The sequence below is a fragment of the Brienomyrus brachyistius genome, unplaced genomic scaffold (assembly GCF_023856365.1).
Source record: "Brienomyrus brachyistius isolate T26 unplaced genomic scaffold, BBRACH_0.4 scaffold118, whole genome shotgun sequence".
Taxonomy (NCBI): domain Eukaryota; kingdom Metazoa; phylum Chordata; class Actinopteri; order Osteoglossiformes; family Mormyridae; genus Brienomyrus; species Brienomyrus brachyistius.
In genome coordinates, this window is record NW_026042393.1 from 108,230 (window position 1) to 129,282 (window position 21,053).

The window sequence follows — 21,053 nt, forward strand, 5'->3', positions numbered from 1 at the left end:
GACAGTTTTCAGCTAATTTGTGGATATTCCTAAAAGCGGCAGGTCCTGGTGACTGTCCAGGAAGACTTCATCCGGGAATTTTAAACGTTGCGTTAAAATAGGTGTCATTCACCGTCATGTCGCCAACTTTGCTTACAGATACTCGGTTGACATGCCCCTGGTAATGGCCAACATGTAATCAATGAACTACATGAACGCAATTTTATTATTTATATTAATCATAATAATTTGACAAATGAGTAAGTATTTAAAAGCAACATTTAAAAATATATTTTAATTAAATAAAATTCGTATACCAAATATGGCACTGATTAGTTCCTCGTAATAATACAAACTAAACTCTCCTTTCCAGTCGATGTGCATTAGTGTCTGTAACCACACCCAGATGTCGCTGCGACGCCCTTCCCTTTCCGCCGTACGCTCCTGCTTTTTTTATCCTGAGTTTGACCCGAGTTACTATTTCCTCCGGCCGGGTATAAAGTCCCCACGCGTGTCCCACGCAGTCTCTTTTCCCGGCCACAAACAAACGTGAGTGCTTCACTCACCGCTCTTTTATAACTTAAAAAGGAAAAAAAATCATAAAAAAACACAAAATACGCAAAACCAACATAAAAATTAAGTACTGGAAAACTGAACAGAAAAATCTTTAAAAAACAAACAAAAAAAGCTCTCAAATATATATTTTTTCTTTCTTAAAGACAACAGAAGGCCTCGGGCACCGCAAGCCTGACGTTTTATGACGGATAATAACAAATATTTAAAAGAGAAGGAGAGCCGCGGACCTGCGAGGCGACGCAGCATCCCATTTTCGGAGCTGCGACCTGACTCGGCAGACGATTTTACCCCGGATTGCACAGAGGCACCCGGCGTTCGGCTGTAAGCTGCGTGGTCCGCCGTCCCTTGAGAGTTATGAATACAGCCGCAGCAGGCAGTTACCCCATGGCTTCCCTTTATGTGGGCGACCTGCACCCCGACATCACGGAGGCTATGCTGTACGAGAAATTCAGCCCTGCGGGACCGGTGCTGTCCATCCGTGTGTGTCGCGACATGATCACCCGGCGCTCGCTGGGTTACGCCTATGTGAACTTCCAGCAGCCCGCAGACGGTAAGCGGCGCGAGGCGAGCCCGGCCGTCAGAACCGAACCGCGCCCGCGTGCCTGCCTGCCTCGCTGTCTTTGGCTCGCGCTGCCGGTGTCCGTCTCCCCACACGTGCAGCACGCATGTCGCAGGCGGTGACCGATCGCAGCCGGACAGGTAGTGTGTGGGGGGGTCACAGGCACGTCACGAAGCTTCACGTCACGTTTGTCAAGGATAAAGTAAACGGTGCCGGGATGTGAGCATCGTGCAGAAATAGGCGACGTGTTTTTATTTTGCAGCACGTTGTCATGTGAGCACATCCTCGCATGTTAAGACGTCTTTCAGTTCCTTACAGAAGTTATAGCATTAAGTATAGGCAGAGATTTAAGGTAAGCCATATTCATCTAGGCTGTTGCAATTTTAAACGTGTGCCATCACTGTAGGAATGCAACATTTTTTGTCCAGTTTTCATGAAGAACACCTGGTCTGGGTCTGTTTTTTTTTTTACTTTAGTCTCTCTCACCCAGAAGCAAATCTCATTACAGTTTACATAAGTTCAGCAATTTTTTTCAAGAGCATCCTGTCCAACCCAAGTGCACAAATTTTTTGTATAATGAAAAAGGCAGAATCAATCCTGCCCCATGTGTAATTTAAGTTGGCCCTGCTGCTTCTATGGCACAATCTGACAAGTCAAAACTTGCATATTTATCGGTCCCACGCTCAGTGACCCTCAGCGCCTCTCTGGACCTGATCTGCAGACACACACGCTTGTAATGGGCTCTGTTCCACATATCTGACTGGTAACCCAAAGTGACCTATTTCTGTGCCTATTTAAAGGACGGCCTGCGAGGACACTTTTAGTTCAGCTTTCTTCCCCGGCCTTCCCAGCTCCAAGCTGCCTGCAAGTGACTGGAGCTCAGCAACAGCCGTGGCTGCTTCACCCTGTGTCCTTTGTCAGCCCATGAGCATGCTGACCTGTGATTGGCTGATGGTTCTCTTACGCCGCATCTGCATGTGTGCGCTGCCATGCTCTTGGTTTGCTGTGCTACGCTCCCAGCTCAAAGCAGTATCTCAGAATGGCGTCGCTAACTTGTGTGAACGTTGGGTAATGCTTTACATTAACTGCACCCTCATTGTGCATCCATCGAACATCCAGTGCACCTTCATAATGCATTTATAATGCATTCATAGAACATTCATAGGCAGCATGTAAGTACACCTTATCCTAACATATCTCAACAACTTCAGTATACATTAATGACAAACATTATACAATTATAAAGTTTATTATCATATAATGTCTGTTATTAATGCATATTAAAACTCTTAAGATATGTTAGGATGTTGTAGTAAATTTACATGCTGCTTATGAATGTTCCATTAATGCATTATAAAGGCATTATTAAGGTGCAGTTAAAGTAAAGCTTTACCATATATTGATGTATATTAAAGCTGTTAAGGTATGTTAGTATGTTGATATACTTACATGTTGCTTATGAATGTTTTACGAATGCATTATAAAGGTATTATGAGGGTGCAGTTAATGTAAAGCGTTACCGAACGTTGTGATCTAAAGCTGCAGAAACCTGCCGTTTCCCATGTTCAAGCCTGCCTTAATGACCCTCTTTTCACTGGATCACAAAAACATAAAGTTTGGTCATAAGGCTTGGGACATACAAAAAAACATGGGTGTTTTGAATGAAGAATTATTATACAGAAGGCTATTTGCTTACGTTTAGATATAATCTGAGGTTTTTTGTCTATGGCAGCGAGCTGTATGAAGTGACTATGATTGGCTGTAAATTCAATGCTTACAAATGTAGGAGGCCTGCAATTGTGACTATGTGGATCCCGGACCTTCTGCTGCCTCCCGAATGATCTGGCCCTAGCAGCCCCAGCCATGTTGGACTGCGGCCTGCAACAGCTGCCCCCCACCCCCATGAACGGAAGAGAAAACTCAAGGCACTGCCCACGGCAGCACATAGCTATGAGTGTCTTCACTGGCTAAATATAGGTGCAGTTTAATGTTGGGCCTGGCCGTGCCTGAATGTGAAAAACAGTTCATTTATGCTGTCAGCTTGAGCTTTCAGAGGGGAACAAGGCTAAAATGTAGCAGGAAGTCTTTGGCGAACTGCACTTCTCATAAAACAAGCCCCATTGTTTTAGCTATATTCTCAGAGAGCAGAGCAGCCACCAGTGGCGGTTACTGTCGAGCAAACAAATGATTTGTGTTCTACATTTTTACTCAAAGGCCTTTAATTTCTGGAGCACAAGGTCAATGTTACTTTTTATTCCTTTCAACAATGTCACATATTCTCAAAATGTGCTCTCCTACAATTCCCTTCAGAATGTTCTGGAAAAGAATCCAGGATCACTGCACCTACTGCCAGCTGGATGAGAAGCACAATGGCTGTGGACTCTGCTGATGTCAGCACACACTGCCAGTGGCTCCTGTGTCTCAGCCTTGTTTAGCTGCAGCACCTGTAGTCAGTGCTGAGCCTCAGTCGCAGGGCGGTTTGCCCTCCATAGCAGAGTTTCATATGGAGAATTCTAAGCAGAGAATATTGCGTGAGCCATGTAAAGTAAGAAAAAAATACTTTGAAACAAGAATCATAGTTTGCTAAAGGTGAACTTTACAAATAAATGCAGATATTCTGCCTTAAAATTCATGGAAATTGTATTTCATACTACAGCTGTGTTTGTTGCTTTTAACAAACAGCTGTTGTCTTGTGTTTTCCAGAATAGCTCTTGTCGAAGCTGATATTCAAAGCAGGTGGCAATGATGCGTTTCTTTGCAAGGGCTTGGGACAGGCTGCCGCTGCGGCTGGTGTACAACACTCCTGTTAGGGATACCTGAAAACAGGTGTTAGAAGACATGAACTGGTTGCAAATGGACATTAAACTTGAGCAACTGTCTTAAGCTTATGGGAGTTTTACTTATACAATAATGCTATGAGAACAGAATGAAAAATGATTAGTTCAGAGAGATAACTAATCAGATTGGAGGCGGGACCAACTAGTCAGATGTCTGAGTCCTGGCTCCTCTAGCTGCTTGGACACGCCTACCCTACAATCTGGTTATCTCTCTGAACCTTTTTTTCATTTAACATTTTTCGTTCTGCCCTCAGAGCATTTTGTGTAATGTAACGTTAAACTCTCACAAGCACATCGCAAGATTAAGATGGATTAAGATTAATTTTATTGATCCCAGAGGGGAATTATTTTAGGGTTAGATTAGGATGACATGGTTTTGGTTGGTTGGCTCAGTTGGGGTTGCTCTGCATGTGCATGATGACATATTTGCCGATGTTTCCTACTTGCGCAGTTGAGTGACATGTTTCTTTTCTACCACTACATTGACTGTGCCCACCCACTCCCCTCCCATAGCTGAACGAGCCCTGGACACCATGAACTTCGATGTGGTCAAAGGGAAACCCATTCGAATCATGTGGTCTCAAAGAGACCCTTCGCTCAGGAAATCTGGGGTGGGAAACGTCTTCATCAAAAACCTGGACAAGTCAATTGACAACAAGGCACTTTATGACACATTCTCTGCCTTTGGGAACATCCTTTCTTGCAAGGTAGGTCACTGAGTTGAGGAGCACTTCTGCTAGTGTGGATTGGACAGTAGACAGTAGAAAGCTGACTTTATTTTCCCCCTGAGGTCCACATTCCATCAGAATTCTTAGCGGTATTCAGTAAATTTCACCAACCGAGGGGGTCCCATGGTCCAGACCACATTGTATTTCAGTTTGAATGTGGTCCACCATTTGAGTACCCTTACTGGAGCTTCAGAACACCTGCTATAAGTTTAGCATATGAGGGCATATTAGTTAATAATACTGCCGAAAAATTTCTTGGATGACCATTCTGAAAATGGTGATTCTGGGATTGAAAGTGGAGGTAAAATCATCGATCTTGTGCTGTGTTGACCACAAGTGAGCAGTGCTATTGGAGCACCATTGTCTCTGTGGTGTTAGATTGAGGTCTGCAGCTGTATGTGGCTTCAGTGACAAGCAGATGCCACATGAAAATGTGGCCAGACTGTCTACTTATCTCACTTTGTGATCCCAGACGGCTCAGTGCCAGAAATTGGGTAATATTAGAACAACACATTAGTGCTGGGTTTGAGAAATGATGTCATAGTCAGGTTTTTACTGGAAGACTGGAATAGTGATGAGATGATGACAGAGGGTAGGTTGAGCTCCTCTCTTGTCCCTTAGTAGTGGCGTGTTTGATCTTTTACCACTATTTAGTTGTGCTTGTTCTCAAACACAGAACAGGACTTATAAGCCAACAGATCTCGTTTTTCCTAAAAGGTCGTGTGTGATGAGAATGGATCAAAAGGATATGCATTCGTGCATTTTGAGACACAGGATGCAGCTGACCGCGCCATTGAGAAGATGAACGGCATGCTGCTCAACGACCGCAAGGTGTGAGTGTCCTGCTACTGAGTACTGGGGGACTTGAGGTCTGCACTTACGAGCATCAGCTGAGTACTGGGGGACTTGAGGTCTGCACTTACGAACATCAGCTGAGTACTGGGGGACTTGAGGTCTGCACTTACGAGCATCAGCTGAGTACTGGGCAGCTCTAAGCCTGCTCTTACACAGATCAGCTGAGTACTGGGGGGCTCTATGTCTGCACTTACAAGGATCAGCTGAGTACTGGGGGGCTCGAGGTCTGCACTTACAAGCATCAGCTGAGTACTGGGGGGCTCGAGGTCTGTACTTACGAGCATCAGCTGAGTACTGGATGGCTCTAAGTCTGCACTTACGAGCATCAGCTGAGTACTGGGGGCTTGAGGTCTGCATTCACGCTGATCAGCTAAGTACTGGGCAGCTCTAAGCCTGCACTTACACTGATCAGCTGAGTACTGGGGGGCTCGAGGCCTGCATTTACAAGCATCAGCTGAGTACTGGGGAGCTCGAGGTCTGCATTCACGCTGATCAGCTAAGTACTGGGGGGCTCGAGGCCTGCATTTACAAGCATCAGCTGAGTACTGGATGGCTCTAAGTCTGCACTTACGAGCATCAGCTGAGTACTGGGGAGCTCGAGGTCTGCATTCACGCTGATCAGCTAAGTACTGGGGGGCTTGAGGTCTGCACTTACACTGATCAGCTGAGTACTGGGCAGCTCTAAGCCTGCACTTACAAGGATCAGCTGAGTACTGGGGGCTCGAGGTCTGCATTCACGCTGATCAGCTGAGTACTGGGGGGCTCGAGGCCTGCACTTAAGATGATCAGTTGAGTACTGGGGGTCTTGAGGCCTGCACTTGTGAGGATCAGCTGAGTACTGGGGGGCTCGAGGCCTGCACTTATGTGCTTATAATGTGGATCATTCCTTCTATCTCCCAATCAGTAATGTCAAAAACAATTGCAAATGGACAACAGCCGGTGCATGCAAGTCTGTGAGCCTTAATGATGAGTGTGTGGTACTCAGCATGGTGTCAGCATGGTTATGCCATTGTCTCATTTGCACTGCATGGTTTTACATATTGTATGGAGGCAGCAGAAGGTCCTGCTTGTTGAGGTGTCCCTCAGCAATCCTCAAGCTGCCCTTCTGTCTGCCTGTCTGTGTGTAATCCCAGTTGTGTGTTTTAGTGATGGATGGAGTGCAGAAATGCAATGCTGGAGTTACGGAATGGGAAAGGCCTGCATAGCAGGTACAGTCTGACCCCAGCGAGTCTCTCTAAAGAACCTTACTGTGGTCCTAATATCAGATCTTTATGTCTCCCTGTCTCATCACCCCAAGCATCAGAGGAGGATTTTTCTGTGGGCTGCGTTGTCAGTCTGTATGTAGCAGCATGTTACCCTGACATTCCGTTTGCCAGAATCTGCATTGTTTGTGCTGCTGTGATGCTTATGTTCAGCCGCCGTTCCAGTCCTTTCTTGCGTGAATGTGAATTCACTTTAATTAGTCCTTCTTAAGACTAAAGTCACTACAGCCGCAGTGCAGCAGCTGCCCTCATGGTTTATTGAGACATTTTTTTTTTAACTATTCCTTTAAAAAATAGACACAGTCTTTGAAATTGATCCTGTTGAGCTGGATCGTTTTTCCAATATCCAGGTTTGTGGGACGTTTCAAATCTCGAAAGGAGAGGGAGACCGAGCTGGGAGCCAAAGCCAAGGAATTTACCAACGTATACATAAAAAACTTTGGGGAGGACATGGATGACAGCAGGTTGAAGGAGTTGTTTGACAAGTATGGTAAGTCCTGGGGGGAGCAGCTAGTGCAGAGACCGGTTCAGAATAATTCCCACACCGCAGTGATATGCTCATGAATGCAGTATAATGTGGTATCGCTATCAGCTGAAGTGGCAGGACACACCATTCACTTTCCCCGGCAGGAGAAAGGCCAAACATAGGCTGCTGCTCGATGCCCTTGTTAACCTTCCACTTGTACTTTGCCAGGAAAAACACTGAGTGTGAAAGTGATGACCGATCCAATGGGAAAATCGAGAGGCTTTGGCTTCGTAAGCTATGAGAAGCATGAAGATGCTAACAAGGTACATTAGCTTTACTGTACCTACTGAAGGAGGATTGTGGGCTAAGGAGACGAAGGCGTTGCTACCAAACAGCACAGCTTCAAATCTGACTCTTAATCCAGATCCATAGTCAATAAATCTGATGGCTGTTTGGCTTTGATGGTATTATTTCAGATAGGGAATGTGTGTAAGCGGGTGGGTGCTAATTGGTGCTTAGCTGTGCAAAGAATGGTGATTTAGGTGGCAGAAACAGGGCTCCACAGCTTGACCCAGATGGTTGTGTGTCTTCAATGAGGGTGCAGGCTGTGGAGGAGATGAACGGCACAGAACTCAATGGCAAGACTGTGTTTGTGGGCCGTGCCCAGAAGAAGATGGAACGGCAGGCAGAACTGAAGAGGAAATTTGAACAACTAAAGCAGGAGAGGCTCAGTCGCTATCAGGTATCACCTTAAACATTAGCATTTTAATACACATTAAAAAGGCAAATATTACCCAGAATGGGTTTCATCTTCTAATGTCACAATTGCCTGGCAAGACTGTGATTAGTGTGTGTTTTCACAAATGTCTGACTATGATCTCGTTCTGTCTTTAGGGTGTCAACCTTTACATCAAGAACCTAGATGACACTATTGATGATGAGAAACTGCGCAAAGAGTTTTCCCCATTTGGATCCATCACTAGTGCTAAGGTGAGGTGAACTGTTTGACCTGCAGGCATGTGTCTGAGTTGGTGGCTAAAGAAAGCAGGGTAGAGTAGCCCAGACAGAGCTAAGATTTCAGTCAGCTGCTCCTTGTCTCACAAGCTGCCTCACCCTAGGTGATGCTGGAAGACGGCCGGTCCAAGGGGTTTGGGTTTGTGTGCTTCTCATCTCCTGAGGAAGCCACAAAGGCCGTGACAGAGATGAATGGGCGCATCGTGGGCTCCAAGCCATTGTATGTGGCTCTGGCACAGCGCAAAGAGGAACGCAAGGCCCACCTCACTAACCAATACATGCAGCGCATTGCAGGAATGCGGGCAATGCCTGCTAATGCCATCATCAACCAGTTCCAGCCGGCCAGTGGCTACTTCATGCCTGCTGTTCCACAGGTGAGCTAAACTTGAATCATGGTTCAGCCATTTTATGTAGCCTGTTAACAAGTGTCTTTAAAAGAGAATGTTCCCTCCTATAACTCCCTTACAGGCACAAAACAGGACAACTTACTATGCCCCTAATCAGCTGGCACAGATGCGACCTAACCCCCGCTGGCAGCAGCAAGGAGGTCGAGCCCAAGGTGAGAGGGCCGGCCTTCGTTCTGAGGATGCTTGCAGATGCCCAGAAGGCTGCAGAGGCGCTGATCTATGTGTCTGTATTTCACAGGTGGATTTCAGGGCATACCCAATTCACTGCGCCAGGCTGGTCCACGTGCCAACCTGCGGCACCTCACACCAAGCACTAATTCACAGAGCCCTCGGGGTATGCCAGCTGGGGCACAGAGAGTGGGTAAGAAGGAAGAACAGGGATGCTAGCTTGGTACGGAGAGTGGGTGAGAAGGAAGCACAGGGAAACTAGCTTGGCACAGAGAGTGTGTGAGAAGGAAGCACAGGGAAACTAGCTTGGCACGGATAGTGGGTGAGAAGGAAGCACAGGGAAACTAGCTTGGCACGGATAGTGGGTGAGAAGGAAGCACAGGGAAATTAGCTTGGCACGGAGAGTGGGTGAGAAGGAAGCACAGGGAAACTAGCTTGGCACGGAGAGTGGGTGAGAAGGAAGCACAGGGAAACTAGCTTGGCACGGAGAGTGGGTGAGAAGGAAGCACAGGGAAACTAGCTTGGCACGGAGAGTGGGTGGGTAGGAAGCACAGGGAAACTAGCTTGGCACAGATAGTGGGTGAGAAGGAAGCACAGGGAAACTAGCTTGGCACAGAGAGTGGGTGAGAAGGAAGCACAGGGAAACTAGCTTGGCACAGATAGTGGGTGAGAAGGAAGCACAGGGAAACTAGCTTGGCACAGATAGTGGGTGAGAAGGAAGCACAGGGAAACTAGCTTGGCACAGAGAGTGGGTGAGAAGGAAGCACAGGGAAACTAGCTTGGCACAGAGAGTGGGTGAGAAGGAAGCACAGGGAAACTAGCTTGGCACAGAGAGTGGGTGAGAAGGAAGCACAGGGAAACTAGCTTGGCACAGAGAGTGGGTGAGAAGGAAGCACAGGGAAACTAGCTTGGCACAGAGAGTGGGTGAGAAGGAAGCACAGGGAAGCTAGCTTGGCACAGAGAGTGGGTGAGAAGGAAGCACAGGGAAGCTAGCTTGGCACAGAGAGTGGGTGAGAAGGAAGCACAGGGAAGCTACTTTGGCACAGGTAGTGGGTGAGAAGGAAGCACAGGGAAACTAGCTTGGCACAGAGAGTGGGTGAGAAGGAAGCACAGGGAAACTAGCTTGGCACATAGAGTGGGTGAGAAGGAAGCACAGGGAAACTAGCTTGGCACAGAGAGTGGGTGAGAAGGAAGCACAGGGAAACTAGCTTGGCACAGAGAGTGGGTGAGAAGGAAGCACAGGGAAACTAGCTTGGCACAGAGAGTGGGTGAGAAGGAAGCACAGGGAAACTAGCTTGGCACAGATAGTGGGTGAGAAGGAAGCACAGGGAAACTAGCTTGGCACAGAGAGTGGGTGAGAAGGAAGCACAGGGAAACTAGTTTGGCACAGATAGTGGGTGAGAAGGAAGCACAGGGAAACTAGCTTGGCACAGAGAGTGTGTGAGAAGGAAGCACAGGGAAACTAGCTTGGCACAGAGAGTGGGTGAGAAGGAAGCACATGGAAACTAGCTTGGCACAGAGAGTGGGTGAGATGGAAGCACAGGGAAACTAGCTTGGCACAGAGAGTGGGTGAGAAGGAAGCACAGGGAAACTAGCTTGGCACAGAGAGTGGGTGAGAAGGAAGCACAGGGAAACTAGCTTGGCACAGAGAGTGGGTGAGTAGGAAGTACAGGGAAACTAGCTTGGCATAGGGTGGAAAAAGGAGCTACAGAGATTGGGGTAGGTTGTGACTGTGGACATAAAGAATAACCTAGAGGAAACTGCTCCACTGGTAGAGCTACTAAGATGTCTACAGTCTTACATTTACTGTTTTTTCCTCAATGTACCCACTGTAATGTTCATATTTGCCACCATCATGAAAAAGAGGAGAACTGATCCTGGCTGAGCCTCATTTTCCTTTCCACTAGGAGGGAGCAGTCAGCCACTGGGTCCGCGGCCCTGCATGGGCGTCCCCAGCCCACGCGCAGCGCCACCCTACAAGTACGCCAGCAGCGTACGGAGCACACAGAACCAGGTGGTGCAGCCTGTGGCCCTGCAGCAGGTGAGCACACAGAACCAGTTGGTGCAGCCTGGGGCCCTGCAGCAGGTGAGCACACAGAACCAGGTGGTGCAGCCTATGGCCCTGCAGCAGGTGAGCACACAGAACCAGGTGGTGCAGCCTGTGGCCCTGCAGCAGGTGAGCACACAGAACCAGGTGGTGCAGCCTGGGGCCCTGCAGCAGGTGAGCACACAGAACCAGGTGGTGCAGCCTGGGGCCCTGCAGCAGGTGAGCACACAGAACCAGGTGGTGCAGCCTGGGGCCCTGCAGCAGGTGAGCACACAGAACCAGGTGGTGCAGCCTGGGGCCCTGCAGCAGGTGAGCACACCTGGCCAGGTAGGGCTTTCCAGCTGATATATTCTCCTGTATCGAATCCATGCCGTAAGTACGACACAGCTGTGGACCCTACACTGTGCAGCTCCCCAGAAATGTCATGGTGATGCAGACCACAAGAAATGTGCTTGGTCCACTTGGTAGCATTGGAGCAAAGACAGTGTACATCCCAGGTGTACTTATACTGCTGATTGAAACGCAAACATTATTTATATCTAGCCTTAAATAAGCCACCCTAGGCATCACAGCAACAGATGTACAAAACACTCAGGATGACTTCACTAACCTCCATTAAGTTTAATAGTAATTTACAAAATTAAAATTATAAGAAAATAAGAATTAGTATAGATACTACCTTTAGAAAGGAAAATGCATAACAAGTGACTTTATTGCAGCTCAGTATTTCCACAAACTTGTCTGTCGGAAGTTTGGAGCAACACAGATGTAATCAGGACTCGATAAATGGATACTTTGTTAAAAGCTTTTTTTTCTGTTTCAGTTGCATGATTCAACAATTGAATACATTGCAGGGAGGGAAGACAATAAATGCGACATCCAAACCTATGTATCACCTAGCGGCAGAGGCAGTGTAATTACTGACTGACAGACAGACCAGTGCACAAATATAAATACTCGCTACAGCATAGGAGTATAATATGACCTTTTAGCCTTTAGTGGCGTTCGCAGAGAGCACACTGAACCTGACTGCGACTTCTGTCCTCAGCCGCAAGCTGCCGTTCATGTTCAGGGCCAGGAGCCGCTAACTGCCTCCATGCTGGCTGCAGCCCCACCTCAGGAACAGAAACAGATGCTGGGTGAGTGACAGCAGATACCATAAAGGCTGTGGTATGAGCAGGGGGTGGAAACTACCATATGAAGGGCGTGTAGTACAACTTCTTTCTATTTCGGTTTATTTCTAACGGTGTCTCTTCTGCCCCGTTCGGTAACCTGGTAGGTGAGCGCCTGTTCCCCCTGATCCAAGCGATGCACCCCAGCCTGGCCGGGAAGATTACTGGAATGCTTCTGGAGATTGACAACTCTGAGCTACTACATATGCTCGAGTCCCATGAATCTCTACGTTCCAAGGTAAAAGCAACACTTTATCCGGACACTGTGAGTGGGAGGTGAGGGGTCGGCTTTACCTGGACGGTGTGCGTAGGAGTTGAGGGGTCGGCTTTACTCGGACGCCGTGCGTAGGAGGTGAGGGGTTGGCTTTACCTGGACGGTGTGCGTAGGAGTTGAGGGGTCGGCTTTACTCGGACGCCGTGCGTAGGAGGTGAGGGGTTGGCTTTACCTGGACGGTGTGCGTAGGAGTTGAGGGGTCGGCTTTACTCGGACGCCGTGCGTAGGAGGTGAGGGGTCGGCTTTACTCGGACGCCGTGCGTAGGAGTTGAGGGGTCGGCTTTACTCGGACGCCGTGCGTAGGAGGTGAGGGGTCGGCTTTACTCGGACGCCGTGCGTAGGAGGTGAGGGGTCGGCTTTACTCGGACGCCGTGCGTAGGAGTTAAGGGGTCGGCTTTACTCGGACGCCGTGCGTAGGAGGTGAGGGGTTGGCTTTACCTGGACGGTGTGCGTAGGAGGTGAGGGGTCGGCTTTACTCGGACGCCGTGCGTAGGAGGTGAGGGGTCGTCTTTACCCGGACGCCATATGTAGGAGGTGATTATTCATGTGTAGGGTTTCCAAGTCAGCATGGATTCCTGCTGCAGATTATCAGGTGTGTGTGTTTAACATCCGTATTGCATTCATGCTGTGCAGGTGGAGGAGGCTGTTGCTGTACTTCAAGCTCACCAAGCCAAGAAGGATGCCACCCAGAAAGCGGGGGTCCTCACTGCAGCTGGCACGGCTCCCCCTTCATGACGCTGCTCTGGCAGTGGAGGTGCGTATTTCCTGCACATTGTCCACAAGTTCGTACTCACCTGGCTGACAGTCTCAGATCATGATTTTATCTTGTGGAGATTCTGTTTATACTGCTCTTTGGGACACAACCCCTGACCATGTGCTGTTTGCCATTGGGTTCGTGGGCAGACATTGAGTATTCAGGACATGGTGACAATGGTCCTCATTCACTAATATCAAGTTTTTTCTTAAATTTGTTTTTGACAAAGATCTCAAGAAGGTCATAAGAAGAGTCTACGTCAGAGTCATGACATGTTCTTAAACTGCAGAATCATTTGCAGATGTGTTCTTATTACGATGAATCCCACTGTCCTTGTGAATTGAAAGTGTGTGCCAGTTGTTACTAATTACCAGGGTAAATGCCTCACCAATGCCCATAAAAGGGCAGGAGACTGCAGGGCTGTGTGCAAGGGTGTGGGAAGAGAGCTGCTGAGGGTGCTGCAGCGCCCCCTAATGTTTGAGTCTGGATCATATTTGATTTATTAGTACTGGTGCATACAGTTTTTCATTTTAAATGCCTATGTGTATTATGGGGATGTTGAGGGGATAATACTTTTGAGCTTTAGAAAAGTTAGAAAAATGTAGTAATTAATGCAGTCACACTATTGTAAACCCTAACCGACAAACTGTCCGCATGCTGCTGGCCGTGTGCACACACAGAAATTAAGACAAAAGGCTGAGAGAGAGAGTCAGCGATGCCCAAATAGAAACGCTAGAACAGCCGACTCTTCAGGCCTTCTGAAGGCACCGCAGCAGGAAGGGAGCAGCAAACGCATCGTATTTAGCAGCATCAGTATCAGTCAGTCAATATAAATTAACAAAAGAGATGCTATTATTTTGTTATTAATTGTTAAACAATTGTACTAATAATAATGACTAATTGATTTAAAGTATTATTGTAATTTTAATCCTGTAATATTATATTATATATAACTAAAAAATGGAACTAAACACAACAAACAACTACTTTGCACAAACTTGTCGGCACTCAAACGTGCATAAGTGCTCTTGTGTGTGCAGAGATTCTGCTCCCAATAAGAAAACATTGATGTCGGAATATTTGCGAAAGCTGCGTCAGTGGGATTTAAATAGAAATTTCGTATAATAATAATAATAGTAAGAAATTACACTTCATAGATCCCAGTGGGGATCTTTTTGCCGCCCAGTCTTGCTCTCCATGAAACACAGACACAAACACAGACTTATTAAAAATGGTTTGTGAGGGAACCCCAATATTTCTGATTTTGGAAACTTCAGGACCATTTCTCAACATATGAATCCATATAGATTATATGAAATATGATGCAAAATATTCTTCTAAAGATTTTTGATGCCCAGCAGGTCAGAGTAACCGCAGCTGAAATGAGTGTCTGTTGGGATTAGGGGGTCCTGCCCTGAAAAGCCCATCTGCAAAGACGTCTAAGTCTGTTCTTCTCTTTCAGGAGCCCTGGAACAGAAAGACGGGTGAACATAGAAATTGTGAAAGCAAGTAATACTTGTACAGAAGTAGTTAGGTATTTTAAAATATTTTTCAGTCTTCATAAAAACAAGGATTAGTGGACTTAATTTGAAAATGGCTTTGAGGCCAAGATGGGTCAATTTTCTATAAGAAAAATTGATGATTTTTTTGAATGTCTGATGTTTTGACTGGGGCTTCTTGCTCCCATATTACCCAGAATGGCCAATAAAAGGGATTCAAGTAATGCAGAATCACTGGTGGGTCTCCTTCATTTCACATCCTACTAACAGTAATATGACTGCTACCAAGTGCAGCTGTGATTCTGCGGCTGTACCACATACTGACCACATGAGGTCCCCATGGAGCTCTGAAAGAGCAGGCTTCCTGCTGTAAGAGGCTCTGCAACTAAGTCAAAGGTCGAAGGGCCCTCATGCTGCTATCTAATATGTATTTAATATACACTGTGTTCAGAATTATTAGACTTGATTAGCAGTATGCACAATTATTAAGCAATCAGAAACTAAGTGGATTTTTCTTTCTTCACCATCAACAGAAGAAATTAAAAACAGTTTTAGAGTGTAATTTAGGAATAACAAACTGTAGGCTGTTCTATGCAGTCCACTTTACCAAGCTAAGTGTTCTGAGTGGCCATCTTTCTTCTCAACAATCATTGGGGGCTTGTGCTCCATTGAACCGGTCAGGATTTTGATTTGAACCTGTCCTATATCAGCTGAGTGAGCTAGACCCACCTCCCAGACGCTGCTCTGAGAAACGTACTGCTTGCCACCTTGATAAACCTCACACTTCAGTAAGGACAAGTAGGTCATAGTGGCAGTTGAGGTAGGCGATGAAGGGGGCCTAGTTATAATTCAGTCACCTCTCAAGCCTTATGCAATCTATAGAATACATACTTTGATGCATGGAAATGGGCAAGATCCTGCATTAGTATCACCTTTTAGAACGCTATTGACTTCTTCTTGTGCTACTGTTGGAAGAAGGTGTCATATTGGCAGTAGATCTTGGGGTTAATTTTTATGCCATCTGCAAGTCAGAAAGGTCTGGCGAGTTCATCACTGATAACTGCAGCCCACGCCATCACTCCTCCAGAAGATGTCCATCCACTAGCCCATCCATCGAGTCACTTTCATCTATCCACCAAACCTCTAACATCAGTCTTGACACAGGTCTGTGGCCATTCTTTATGTGTTCCTTGCGTGTCTTACTGAGTGGAGGTCACGTGACAGCCTTTGTGACCATAACAGCACACTGCGCCTAGTACTACCGGAAAGTCCATTCAGATTTTAGTTTTGAAAAATAGAGATTTTTGGTGCTGAAGAGTTTCTGGAAGTCTCCCCTTAATTTGACACAAATCGTTTGCATTTAATTTTTGTCTATTTCCCACCATCCTCCTCGACTTTTGGCCACGAAACACTTGATTGTTTGGTGAACGCATTTTAAAAGTTTGGGAATTTCTTTTGTTTCACATCCCTCTGACTGGCGCTTCACTATTTTGTTTATTTCCACTCTCTGTAAGGTCATTCTTTGCCCCATTTAATACTAGTAATAATTTGCTTAATAAGCCGATTAATACTATATTAATACAGACACTCCTCTACTTACGAATGAGATTCGTTCCGAACGGCCGTTCTGACACAACAATCTCTGCATTTCAATGACATGACACTAGAGGGCAGCAGGACCCAAAGACATAATAATTTCGCGTAATAACTTCAAAGCCCAAACCACCTTACCTATGTTCAACTGCCTCACGTGTATTTGCCTGGATTGAAAAACCAATTTTAAACATTATGTGCAGTGACACATGCAGCCTGAGAGCAGACCGGAGACTGAAGTAAGCTGTAAGGGTGGGGAAAACCCGCTTGATGTGTCGTGACATGTTTCGCTCCATGGGTCAAGGACGAGTCCCTGTGGCCTGAGTTGGCTTGTTCTTTATCCTTGTTTCACTCACAGTGTTAAATATCTACATGTCCTAATATCCTAATGATGCTCTGATGTGTCAAAAAACTTGCCTGCTCTGAATGTATTGAGGTTAATTTGACTATGCATGTTCTGACCACCCAAGCTCTCTCCCTTCCTTCCCACATGTCCTTATGGTGCCTGGGCTGGGCGCCATCTGAGCTGGAGTCCTGGTTCAGTCCCATGGAGGGGTGACATTGTGGATGTGACCTATGAACTGCAAGATTGTGGGTGCAGCCTTCAATCTGCCACACTGCACTGGCCTGCATAGAGAATTGACTCATTGGCTTTGACCTTGATCACAGTTTACACCTTACTTTTAGCAAGCAAGACCAGTCTCTCTATTTCCTACAATGTTAGTATTCCTGTGGGGCATCTAGTACTTCACTCTCACAGTCTAAACTCTCTCAATATCTCATTGTCACTGTCACTATCTCTTGCTTCCTCACTATTAAGGAAGGGGATGACAGGATTTAAGACTCAGCAGTTTAACACATAAATCCTGATGAATTACCGATGCTCTGCAGAACAGCAACGGTGTTGTCGGCAGCAACAGCAGCACCACTGGCCACCACAGCAGCTGACATCATGGACACAGCATATTACCCAGCAGCCACACCCGCACATGCACAAGCGGCCCCACAACAGCAGGGGCAGCAGCCACAGCAGCACATGCGAGGAAGTAAGCATCTTTATTCCTTTACCAAATAATGAGGGGACTCCAGTGCACCAATCGTGAGTGTGGGTGACAGGCCAGGATATGGTGACATAATAATTTCACCCTTGAGACTAGTACACAGCTCATTCATCTTTGGAACGATATCACTCCTCTTGAATATTCATCTGCTGTATTGCTAGGCAGAATATTGAATTTTTACTGTATATGGATATATTTTGAAAATGGGATGTAGGATGACACAATTCCATTTATGTGGATGAGCTTTTACTGAATGTTAAAATGAGGGTTATTAGGGTTACGTTGTTTATGACTATGAAGGACTATTTAATAGACATTTTTAATAGACACCAACAGTATTACTTCATAGTCGTAAATAGCATAAGTGCTTTAGTTGTGACATTGCACAGAATCCCAGAATTCATGGCTAATATCAAAGCAATGAGTTAGCACCATCTCACAGGGAAGCTGATGGAGTGGAACGGCGATCATTGTTGCTTTCTTCATTATGTTTTAAACCGTTGCCAAATGGCTCATAAGTGAAAAAATGCTGTATTTTGCAATATTGGTTTTATTTAGATTAATAAGACTAATGAAAGACCTTAAAATCAGGGTCTTTCCGGTTATTAAGTGTACTTTTAATAGCTGTCAGGTTTCTGCTTTTAGAGTCTTTTGCCAAATAGGTCTTAGATTTAGATTTTAGTTTTTGTTCATAAACATTCACCATCTGTTTTGAGAACAATGTCATAAACTAAGAAAAATGTCTATTGGTGGGCACAGTGCCTCACGACGATGGGGCCACATCTTCTCATCCACATCACATCTCTAATCTCCCTTGCGATGCACAGAGGGAAAGACCTCCTTGCATGCTGTATCCAACCTTGATTTACTGGTGTACTGACTGATTCCTGATTGCAGATTTGTGTGAAGGAGTGTCAAACAGGTGCTGTAGTGATTTCATACTGATCTAGGTAGTTTCTAATAGTACATGTACTTCCTTACTTTACACCTCTGGGGACAACCATAATTTGCAGTTCAGAATTTACAACATAATTTGTGGAGCTGAGAAATACATTCAGAAAAACATGCTCATTGTTGCTAAAGTGGCTTTCTAGATCCAGCCTGTGTGCGTGTGTCATGTGTGTTGTAACAGGTCCCCTGCATCCCACCAAGACAACACACCATCTTGGCACTGCGTTATATTTTATGACTTTGCAATATGTACATTGCATGTTTGTATAGCAAACAGGTGTGTCTGTATGAACAGTGAATCTCCGCAGAACAATGCATCATTTCAATAACATTCCCAGAGATGCAGTCTAGCACATCCCTCGAATACAAAGCAAACACTGCATATTTCATGTGCAGTAATAGGTTTGTACATGTTTTAAGTGCAATATTGCTCCATATGTGGGTTGACCGCACCACTCTAGCTTATCTCAGATGAAAACTTGCCTCTATAGGATTTGCAATTTCCAAAGAAATGTGGCAGAGATGTAATTATATCTCTGTTTATGATTTAATATCTATCATAATAAAACTGTTAATAAATAGATAATAAACATAAGTGTACCTGTGGTGTGTATGAGTTTATGACCATAAAGCATCGTGACAGCCCGGCGCGCAGTTAGCACCAGGGACGGTCCCCTTCAGATTTAGAGTGACCTCGATCCGTCCCCCCCACTTACAGGACAAAAAAAAAATAGCATCCGCCGTCTTTGTATAAGGAAAGCATCAATCCACATGTGCGCAACACTGATGGACCATTCAGGGACAGGACAGGCTAAAGCACAGAGTGATGGCTATAACTCACACTCCTGTTTTAGGGACTGAAACATTTTATTTGACACATCTTAAATGAAAATCTGAACATGCTTTATTACGGCTACCTTCAGGCTTATAGCAGCACTTCTTGTATTTTTGTTATCGTTAAGGGGTCCTGAATCGCACGAGCTGCCTCATCGGTGCCTGTCAAAGTTGTAGCGGTAACTATAGTGACCATTAGGCCCATCTGATGGATTGAATAGAAGGATGAAGCCAACGAAAAGGCAAAAAAAAAAAACAATTACAGCGTTTTTTCAAAAACCAAACGAGGTAAGTAGGCTATCCCTTACTTGTTGCTTGTTTCATTTACAACAGGCAAAAAACAATTACAGCGTTATTTCAAAAACCAAACGAGATAAGTAAGCTGTCCCTTAATTGTTGCCTGTTTAACTTACAACAGGCTAAATATGAATGTCTTTCTAGGGTATCAATATTATGCTAAGGTTAAAACTGGTGCTGTTACGGCAGTTTTGACGCAGATAAATCTTACTCTCCGTGCATAATCAAGCGAGCACAGCAACGTTTCGTTAGGAAAATGAGCGAAGAGACATCTGTTCTATTTACAGTTTTATGTTAATATGTTGTTAACGTGTTTGCAAGGCACGCTAAATGGAGATTGAATTATTTGTTTTATTGTTTAGTTTTTTATACATTCTATTTTCTCAAAGAATTAGTATGCTGAAAATCAGTTAATGTTTAAATAAAACATGTTTTGCATAAGGCAAAAGGATTTGGTTGGTGATTGATTGGCACACTAACAAATGAAAGGTTTATCCTGTATGAGTAGCGTTTATGAAGTAGGACTTTGTTGACAGTGTTCATTGTTGCTTTGTGGTTTCAAATAAGTATCTAATTTTATTGTTTTTTATTGCAAACCATTGGCCCAAATTACAGAAATAGACTAATTAAGCGCAAGTTAAGGCCTTTATTGCACGTGTAAGCACTAATTCTAATTATGGTACAGTTGAAATGCTGACAGCTTGATCTAGCCTGATGCATCAGCCCCTTTCAAATGTTTTCACTTTGTGAACCCTAGACGTGTTCACTATATGGTGGCAGATACTTTCTGCTTCAGCCAATCACTACAGTATATAACATGTGCTGGAGTGCATCGTTTGAATTCACCATTACTGCTTTCAGCCCTTCCTCTGCTGATTGGCCCAGCTCTCTGACGCAGTTCCTAGAGGTCAATGAAATTGAGCGGCGCTTGCCTGGCTAAGTTTAGTCCCCCCCAGTTCAATAATCCTGGTGAGAGGTGTGGCTGTTTGTTCATTATGTATTAGCAGCAATCTTGGGTGTAATGAAAGCATAGCATAGTTTTCTTGTTTCATTCAACATCTCCCTGAGCCAGGCAGTTGTTCTTGCATCCCTGAAAACAGCCACGATCATTCCTGTACCACAAAACGTCAGCAGTCACAGGACTAAAAACCACTGCTGTCCTTTGGCACTTACATCTATTTTCTTTATATGCTTTGAAAGACTAGTCATGATCCATATCAAAGGCTGCCTCCTCACCGCACTAGATCGCCTCCAGTTTGCCTACTCCCAGAATTGACCCACAGAGGGCGCCATATCCATTTCTCTCCATCCAGCGCAGACCCACCTGGAGCACACGAACATAGCTGTGGGAGTTTTTGCCCATTCATCCAGAAGAGCGTTTGTGGGGTCAGGCACTGATGTTGGATGTGAAGGCCTGGCCCTCAACCTCCATCCTAGTTCATCTCAAAGGTGCTCGATGGGGTTGAGGTCAGATAGGTTCTTCCACAGCAAACTCACCCAATCATGTCTTTATGAACCTTGCTTTCTGCACTGGGGCACAGTTATGCTGGAACAGAAAAGGCTGTTCCTGTTCCCATGAAGGCGGAAGCATAGAATTTCCATAGAGGTGCGCACGAATACATCAAAAGGTATCTTGGTACAAATTACAAAAAACTTGTTCATCAACATGTTGTAACATGTAACAAAATAAAATACAAAATGTTGGAGTGACGAAATATAT

The 21,053-nt window shown here is 45.5% G+C and overlaps 1 protein-coding gene across 7 annotated transcripts; it reads left to right on the forward strand.

The window, feature by feature from the left end:
- Window positions 1-478: 478 nt before the first annotated feature.
- On the forward strand, window positions 479-14,828 carry pabpc4 (poly(A) binding protein, cytoplasmic 4 (inducible form)). Of its 7 annotated transcripts, none has more exons than XM_049004758.1 (15): window positions 482-1,105; window positions 4,465-4,658; window positions 5,397-5,512; window positions 7,147-7,286; window positions 7,491-7,585; window positions 7,867-8,004; window positions 8,157-8,252; window positions 8,381-8,650; window positions 8,745-8,835; window positions 8,922-9,017; window positions 10,759-10,892; window positions 11,947-12,037; window positions 12,178-12,308; window positions 12,978-13,098; window positions 14,561-14,828. In XM_049004758.1, exons 1-14 carry the CDS (start codon window positions 910-912, stop codon window positions 13,077-13,079), a joined length of 1,890 nt encoding a protein of 629 aa, XP_048860715.1. In that variant the 5' UTR covers window positions 482-909; the 3' UTR covers window positions 13,080-13,098; window positions 14,561-14,828. The 7 variants fall into 7 exon arrangements, with proteins under 7 accessions (XP_048860714.1, XP_048860716.1, XP_048860717.1 ...); XM_049004756.1 differs by having other exon boundaries at window positions 484-1,105; window positions 8,922-9,044; XM_049004757.1 differs by lacking the exons at window positions 11,947-12,037; window positions 12,178-12,308; window positions 12,978-13,098; window positions 14,561-14,828 and adding an exon at window positions 11,028-11,938 and having other exon boundaries at window positions 479-1,105; window positions 8,922-9,044; window positions 10,759-10,982.
- Window positions 14,829-21,053: the final 6,225 nt, after the last annotated feature.

Bases quoted from the DNA above. Each gene is read 5' to 3' on its own strand.
- pabpc4 (XM_049004756.1), top strand. From the start codon at position 910: ATGAATACAGCCGCAGCAGGCAGTTACCCCATGGCTTCCCTTTATGTG. The intron at 1,106-4,464 runs GTAAGCGGCGCG...CCCCTCCCATAG, and splicing joins CTTCCAGCAGCCCGCAGACG to CTGAACGAGCCCTGGACACC. The intron at 8,253-8,380 runs GTGAGGTGAACT...GCCTCACCCTAG, and splicing joins GATCCATCACTAGTGCTAAG to GTGATGCTGGAAGACGGCCG.